Here is an 8,052-nt window from a genome sequence, read left to right on the forward strand (position 1 = left end):
ATGCGCTTTTGCAAGTGAGCTATGGTGTTGTGCTGAACTGTAAGACTGTTTTGCCAAATGATCTTAGAGTTTTGAGAATGTAATTTCTGTTTCGAGAAATGATCCAAACCAGTGGAGAAAAACTGTAATATCTGAGCCCAAAAGATTTAACCCCTGGGACATCAATATTGCAAGCACTGAAATATTATATTATCAATAATATCTTTAAGTGGAATCACATATGTGTCCTTTCATTTTTAAAATTATGTCTAGGGAAGAGTTTTCTAACCAAAATACAATGTAAAGCCATTCATGTGTTTTAACTGAGCGAGCAATAGTTTTCCAAATGGATTACAGTTAAAATAAAATACATGGTACTCTCTTTATAGTCCAACAAGGAAAAACAGAATACAGCACACACAAGTTTGAGTCTTTGTACCTGCAGGTGGTGATGTTGTACATGTACATGGGCTTGCTTTCGTCAGAAAAATCGCTGGTGTTAAATATAGACAGCGAGCTGTTGATGTAGCCCTGCATGGTGTGATTAGAGTAATTTCCATATGGGTACACAGAGAAAGACCAGTAGTAGACCAACCGTGGAATCATGTCTGACGTAAAAGCAATGATCATGGCCTGTTGAGACACCAGGGCACAAAGTTAATGTAGTGATAGAGACGGGAAGATTCAAACATATGGTCATTTTAAGGTCTGTAGTTTGTTGTAATTCACTGGACTGCATTAGATTGTGAAACTGAAAAAAGAAACTGTTTTAACAAAAACTGAATATTATGCTTTACAAAAGTAGGATTTACTGAAGCCTTGCTGCATTAAATTGCATTACATTTTACATTTGTACCTAATAACTAATAATTCAGTGTAAACAGTAACTTACATTTGTTGCCACAGCCAATATAGCTATGCCTCCAAGAATAGGCTGCCAGGCCCCTATATGCTGGGCCTTCTCTGGCACCACGCGGCGAAATTGAGTGGTGATTTTCCAAGCATCAACCCGAATCTCAAACAGGTTGTTGACCAGAGCCAGGACCGGAGCCAGAGGGAAGGAGGCCACAAACAAGGTCACAAAGCCAAACTGGATGACTGTAAGAGAGACGAGATAGAAGTGTAAAAAACAACCCAGGATTCAGTTGTGCTAGGTGGTGTAAATGTGGCAGACAAAGGGACTGAAGAGGACTTTCTTCTCCACTTACCCATCTCAAGATATTCATAGAACAGTCCTAGTTGTGAAACAGGCTGGAGCTCATAGTCCTGTTCCCAGCGAGGGATCACCTTCTGTGAGGTCACACGGGTGAAGTAGCGAAAAATCAGATTTTTCAACCACCTGTGGAAAGGTGGAAGAGATCATAAGTGACTCCATATGACACTGGAGAGTTGATGTATGATTAGCTATTGCCTTGGACAGCCTTGGCCTTGACACATGTTGCAAGCAGCAAATTTGCTGGAGAAACGTTGCCTCTATAAGCTGTCATTCTGTTACTTAATTGCATTACTTTGTTTTTTCAATTTAACTAAAACATTTATTGATTAGATTCTGACTACTTACGGTAGCAAGACCTCTTGGATGTTGTTCCAGATGGCTTTTCCACCCATAATGATCGAGAGCTGAGTCGTCAGCTCGATCAGACAACCACCAGGATCACACTGAAAGGACAACAAGACACAAAGCAAGAGTTAAGAATAAGAAGTGAGTAAGTTAGACAGGCGACAGCTAGAAGGACAAACTGTACCTCCTCGTTCCGGTATTTTCCCAAGAGATAGACGGGGTCTCCAGGATAACCAACTGCTTTCCCCTTGACAAAGGCGATGTAGAAACAGGAGGAATAATAGTTGACAAACTGAAAGAGGAACATCTTGAGAGTCAAGCTGTTCTCGTAGTCTGTCTTGGTCCGTGGAAGCTCTGTTATTGTGTGTCAGATAAGAAAAGGATTTAGGATAAAGCACAAGCAAGTCAATACTGAGCAGAAGTACAATTCAAACTCACCAAAATCGGTGATCCAGATGGCGACCCGCTCATACAGAATGTTGAGGATCATGATTACAACAAAGCTGATGAGGGAGGCTGTGACGGACGTGGCCATCTGCGGCGTCACATACTCTTTTAGGGGTTCCAGCTCCCTCAGGTCCTGAGTCCTGAGTTTAGCTGAGAAGGCAAAAAATACTGCCAGGCGATAGACAATGATGGCCACAATGGACGCCAGGATCAAAAAAATCTAAAAGACAAAATGCAAATATAAAAGATTGATGCATATTATGATTTGAAATTGAAAAAATAGGTTGTGCTTTATTAAATGGGTTGATCATTTTGGAAAAGTTTCCTCAAAAGAATTATACATTTTTTATTAGTTGTAGGTAAAAAAGAGACCATGTTCAATTAGTACACTTCCAATTAATAACTTAATTAGAATAACATAAGAGTCTTTTAGTCAGCTGAACAAGCAGAAACATGTAATTTGTCTAAATGCAAAGATACAGTTCAATGTATATTGACAGCTAAGTTTCCAATAATAAATGAGTAACTGACCTTTTTGCTCAAAGAAATTACCATTTTCCCTAAAATTAGTATCAGACTACATATTTATTCACATAAAATCTTAGTTAATGAATTACAGACTGGTAAAATAGCAAGAAAAATTAACTGAAATAAAAATTATTTATTTACATTACCCAGAATACGACAGTCCCAATTCCTAACGACACCCGAAAGCACCGTCCGCATGCTGTATAGGGAACTGTTTCTTTTACCTAAATCACAAACAAACAATGTGAAATACTGTACCTTATAAACAATGAGGCAAAACAAAGTATCTCTAAATCTTATTGACTCAATATTTAAAACCCATGTTAAGTTCTTATTGTTTTGACTATGGTATACATCTTTAGGTGTGAATGTGATTTACCCCTGTGACTGGGTTTTTCCTCTCATAGATACATTTGGCTTCATATTCTGGGCGAGGCGGCTCTTCCTGCTCCAGAAACTCCACAGTGTCCCACTCGTACTCCAGCTCGGCCTGGTAGCGCTTCCAAAACTCCAGGAACAAAGTTACTACAGCCATGAAATTAACAGGAAGAGGAGGAAGGAAGGAATAAGAAAGAATCAACAATTTAAACTAAAATAAACATTTCAAATTGTAAGTTACAATATATTTTGGTGTAAACTGGGGATATTAGCATGCCAATACGCTCTGTGGAAGTCATTTGTGAAATTATATAAAACTTACCCCAGATTGACATGAAAACTGCAAATACCAGGGTTCCAAAGTTATCAAATATACAAAGTTTCTGCAAAGAGGAAGAAATAGAGAGAAACATGGGGGTCATAATTGTCGCAGCTGTTTCCTGCTTACATGCAAATGCAAAACACAACTGCTGCTGTGCCACCTGGGATAATAACAGCCACACACAATTCAATATGGAAATCCTGTAACTGTAGTGTTTGCTGTTGCAGTCCAAAAATGCTCCTCAGAAATGAAAGATAACCTACAGTATGTAACAGCGACCACTGTAGCAATTATGGAATAAACTTAAATGCTGTTGAGGCAGTAGCTATTGGCTGTAGCAGCAGTTTAAATGTTCAAAACTACAGGTGAAATAATTTCACAGGCAAATGTGTTCAGATAATTAACTTATACCACCTTCTATACCTATTTAGTAACAATGCAGCTCTCATTTGTAAATGAATGATGCATATTAAAGTGGTTTGACTCCAGATTACATACAGTAGTCATATATATTATACTATTATAATATATTAATTAATTCTAGCCGATTGTGTATTAAGTGACAAGGACAAAGTGAAAAACATTCACTCACTTTCGAAGCTTCACAGGTGCTGTTCAACCTCCAGTATTTGCATTCTCTGTCACACTGTGGACACATCACAATTTGCCCTCCAATTTCAGGGTCGCACACCTCTTTGCTGCAGTAATTTAATTGCAGAATAGAGATTAATATACAGGGAAGTGTATAAAAAATGAAGCAAAGGTGAACAGCAGGGTGAAAAATAGGCATAATGAGGATTTGCGGTACGTATTATACTTTAATAATATTGATTCATCTCAAAACAGTATATATACATACTTTAACTACTTATACTAAGTTCTTCATTCAACAGCTCTTGGGGATATTTCAAGGAGTGTCTATAAGGGAATGTACCTCCAGGTGCTGGTGTCTTGAGTCCTGTATCCATAAATGAAACAACCCAATCCCACAGCAGCGGCCAGAGCGAGCATTATTGTGTAGAAACCCAACCAGGCAAAGTAAATGCCAATCTTCTCCCCGTAATACTTCCTGTGGAAAAAAACAATCGTTTTTCAAATCACAACTTCTCTGGCTCATCAGTTAGGAAAAAAAAACCTCAACAGGACAAAGGCGTAAAAGATTTTGTTCCTGCTTGCACACACAGGAAAAGTAACTGCAGGCAAACACTTTTTATTGACACATAAACAAGAGCAAACACTTCAGTTTAAGCTGAGCTGAAATATATGAAAGAGCCATTTTAGTACTTTTAAGTTCCGTTTTCTGATGAGAACATAAAAGACTGTGTTTACCTTATGAGGTCAAGTGGTTGCATCTTGTAGAAGCTTTTGGGATTAGCCCATTCTTGATAGAGCAGATATCTCTCGTTGGGGCAGCTGTCCTCTTTGGACTTGACATTGAATCTGCACTGAAATAGCCGATATGGAAATAACAAAAACAAAGAAAAAATGTAAGTACATTTTTGGATCATTGATAGCATTAAAACCATGCTATATATGATGCTATAAACTGAAAAAGACACAAAATTAAATTCACTAAAAACACGACAGATATGAACATTTACACAGGTGGCAAATGATATCGCTTACATCATGAAGGGGATAGGCAGCCTTGTACACTCCACCATCCAGCAGTTTGGTGATGCCAAACTTCTTTATGTTCCCCCGTATTTCATAGGGGGCACGACTCAGGATGTAGTACGCCTGAAAGAAGAAGAAGAAAAGGTTTGATGTTTACATCCCCACAGAATTCCTTTACGTTAACTTCATCCTTGAAAATAAAAGTGAAAGATGAAAACAACTTGCCATCCTGCTCCTCATGGACGGAGTGAAGAAGGCGTCTTTGTCCTTTATGTAGAAGTAGTCCAGGCGGTTTTTCTCAAAGGCGGCGGTGAAGTACTCGGCCTCCTTGGTGATCAGTTCCTCGCTGGGGTAGAAGTGCTTGGTGAGGAAAGAGAGATAACGCCACGGGGAGGGGCGGCAGGACAGGTCGTTGGGCTGGATGGGAACCTTGATGTGCAGGACCTCGGCGTAGGTGCACAGCACTTCCCACGGCATGTGGACTTTCACAAACAGCAGTTTCTCATTGATTACCTGCAGAACACAAATGAGGGGTTGCTTTTAATACAAGATACAGTGACAGAAACCTTGTAATAAAAAAGTGCAGTCTGCTTACAGATTGTGTGGCTTCCAGCTCCAGCCCCATCTTCATCAGGCTGGCCTCGAAGTACTCCCGCCGCCTCTACAGAAGAGAACACAGAACAGACTTCCAATGAGCTTCTTGTTTTAATTCAGATTCAATTTCTGTATGGGAAGTACTGAAGCTGTATGTATGACTCATGTGCCAAACACAGTGGAAATACTGTGAGCACACAGAAGTATTTAAATTAAGATACACTGTTTTGACTTGCAGAGAGAGGAGAATTACCCTCTATTGCTTTATGTGATTCAAATTTCTCAATATTGTTTTAATTATGTTCATTTAAAGCTAACTGTAGAGTTGATAGCTCACTTATTTAGACATGTTCCAGTTCCATAACGTAACCATTATTTACACTGCGCATAGTGGTAAAGAATGATGATACTGTAAGCAGGTCATAGCACGTTCTTGTTGTGGCATGTCATCAACTATGGCACTACAGTGAATGCTGGACGCAAAGGAGAGTACCTCACTAAAATGATCAGGTACAGTGAATAACATTATTAAATCTTCTTGTTCAAACTGCTTTTATACTTAAGTTTATAAGCTATTTGATTCTCTGGGATCATATCATCCAAGGCACCTTTATACATTTTCCGGTATGTCAATTCCATTCTAAGGAATACCTTTGAGGGTGTCGACAAAGCAAAAGCCAAAATCCCTTTACTGTTTGTTTTAGCCATCCCTGTTTTCATGACACACAGGAAATAGCATACGCACATGAAAATGAACGAACATGTGAGTGAATTTAGCTTGTAAGCTAGCAATCTTGCCAACAGTATCTGAAGTGAACCACGCCCTTCCAGCAGTAGGAGCAAGAAAGAAAAAAAGGTTTTGCAACTCCTGTTTAGACCCAGGTTTGACTCTGGGAAAGAAAAAGGGAGTGCCTGGTAGAGACTGTTCTGTCATCCCTAACTGGATTTAGTTTGCTTTAATATGATTATAAATGAGGAACTGCCTCAGTTACAGTGGATCTGTGGTGAAGAAGCTCATGACACTTGCAACAGCTGTAACAGCAGGTCTCTTCCCGGGATCTGGCTAAAACGGGCTGATAAGCTTCTACACACTTGTTTCTGTGAAAAAAGACTTAGGGACATTAGGAAACTTTTCCCATTTACTATTTAATGCTGTTCAGTATTAGCCTTCACAGGGCACAGCCTCAATTTCAAAACAACTTGAGGGTTACGATTGCAACAGTGCAAGTAACAGCCTGGAAGGTCTGTGGATCTACAGTGTTTTCAAGCCTTATCTTGCACACCCCTCACTGTATTGTGAAAGACACAGGCGGCAACAAACAACAGTCCTCGGTATGTCAGTTCATGTCGCAGTGTTCTTGATTTGTCCACAATCCCTGCACACATCCCTGACATTCATATCCGGCTCAGCTAACAGGTAGTTAGACAGACCTGGAACGAGTGTTTGCTTTCGGATTTACTCTGTTCACACTCTCTAAGGTTTAAAATTTGAGGGCCAACGTTAAACAAATATACATGACGAGACTTGTGACTAGCCTGATTTTATCTAAATTCTCTTGGCAAAGTTTTGTTGGTGTAAGTGAAGGAGTGACTCTTCATTTCCACAACTTCCCCCCCCAAGGCAACGTAGCCCGGAGCTGTTCCTGAACAACTCACAGTTAAAAATGGTGAATGAATGTAAAGCAGAAAGGAACTATACAAACAATGTATGCTCAGCTGTTCCCTTTCTTGGATAACTAAAGATTAAAGCACTATTAAGTACACAGTGCTGAACATACACTGGCACCAGTAATTAATATAACATCATAGGACTGCCACCCTGCTGTAAATACAAACTCCCTTTACAAATAGGCAAGAGTCAATAGGTTGGTATTTGTAATATAACACGCAAGGCATATCATATTCGGCCATATAATTTCTAATAAGTAGAAGTGCTCATTTGCATTTCAGTCTGGCTCAGTTATGTCATGTTTCATTCATTGCTATATTGTACTCTATAATGAATTTTGTTTTGCATAAACAAATTATTTGCTACTGTCATTTCACATGACATGCCCCTCCTTTCTCTCTCCACATTTCCCGTCATCTTTCAACAGTACACTCGGCAAAACATGAAAAACTCAAAACATAACTTTTTACAGATGCTTACTTTTTGAGAGGAGATCACTTTAAACTCACTTTTACACCACTTCCATTACTTTAAATACCTGCAGATATATTATAAAATGTACTGTGCAGCTTAAAAAGGGTTTAAAAAATCTACCTTGCGCCGCTGGAACGTGTGCCTCTTCTCGAAGTCCTTCTTATCCTCGTCCTCATGGACCAGGATGAAGTCGATCCTCCTCACGCCATCGTTGAAGAATAAGGAGTCCGGTTTGTCATTAAACTCTACCTGAGGGCAAAAACAAGGCTCATCAGATAACTCTGTAGCCTGGAACTCGTACACTTCTTCCTCCATAATGTCGTACATGATGCCCCGGAGAGAGGAGCGACTGTGTGTGGACAGTCTGAGCGGAGATACTGTTAAACACTGACCTTCACCAGCCAGCGATGTGGGACATGCAGGAGAAGTGGGAAGAGTCAACAAACATTATGACATCCGCCCTTCATCTCTCTCTCTCTCTCT

General features: G+C 39.7%; 1 protein-coding gene across 1 annotated transcript in view; it reads right to left on the reverse strand.

Annotated features, from left to right (window-relative positions):
- The window catches only part of ano6 (anoctamin 6), a 13,964-nt gene that overhangs the window by 2,099 nt on the left and 3,813 nt on the right, over positions 1 to 8,052 (reverse strand). Inside the window, exons 3-18 of the mRNA XM_035681326.1 lie at positions 7,690 to 7,818; positions 5,428 to 5,493; positions 5,058 to 5,345; positions 4,842 to 4,955; positions 4,545 to 4,660; positions 4,150 to 4,284; positions 3,808 to 3,913; positions 3,216 to 3,276; positions 2,895 to 3,040; positions 2,662 to 2,739; positions 1,979 to 2,207; positions 1,725 to 1,894; positions 1,541 to 1,638; positions 1,188 to 1,318; positions 872 to 1,077; positions 419 to 612 (exon numbers count right to left, since the gene is read on the reverse strand). Of these exons, the coding sequence (XP_035537219.1) occupies positions 419 to 612; positions 872 to 1,077; positions 1,188 to 1,318; positions 1,541 to 1,638; positions 1,725 to 1,894; positions 1,979 to 2,207; positions 2,662 to 2,739; positions 2,895 to 3,040; positions 3,216 to 3,276; positions 3,808 to 3,913; positions 4,150 to 4,284; positions 4,545 to 4,660; positions 4,842 to 4,955; positions 5,058 to 5,345; positions 5,428 to 5,493; positions 7,690 to 7,818 (2,267 nt within the window). The remainder of the gene's footprint in view (positions 1 to 418; positions 613 to 871; positions 1,078 to 1,187; positions 1,319 to 1,540; positions 1,639 to 1,724; positions 1,895 to 1,978; positions 2,208 to 2,661; positions 2,740 to 2,894; positions 3,041 to 3,215; positions 3,277 to 3,807; positions 3,914 to 4,149; positions 4,285 to 4,544; positions 4,661 to 4,841; positions 4,956 to 5,057; positions 5,346 to 5,427; positions 5,494 to 7,689; positions 7,819 to 8,052) is intronic.

This window comes from Morone saxatilis, unplaced genomic scaffold (assembly GCF_004916995.1).
Source record: "Morone saxatilis isolate NCDOM2014 unplaced genomic scaffold, NCSU_SB_2.0 Contig10, whole genome shotgun sequence".
NCBI classification, from domain to species: domain Eukaryota; kingdom Metazoa; phylum Chordata; class Actinopteri; family Moronidae; genus Morone; species Morone saxatilis.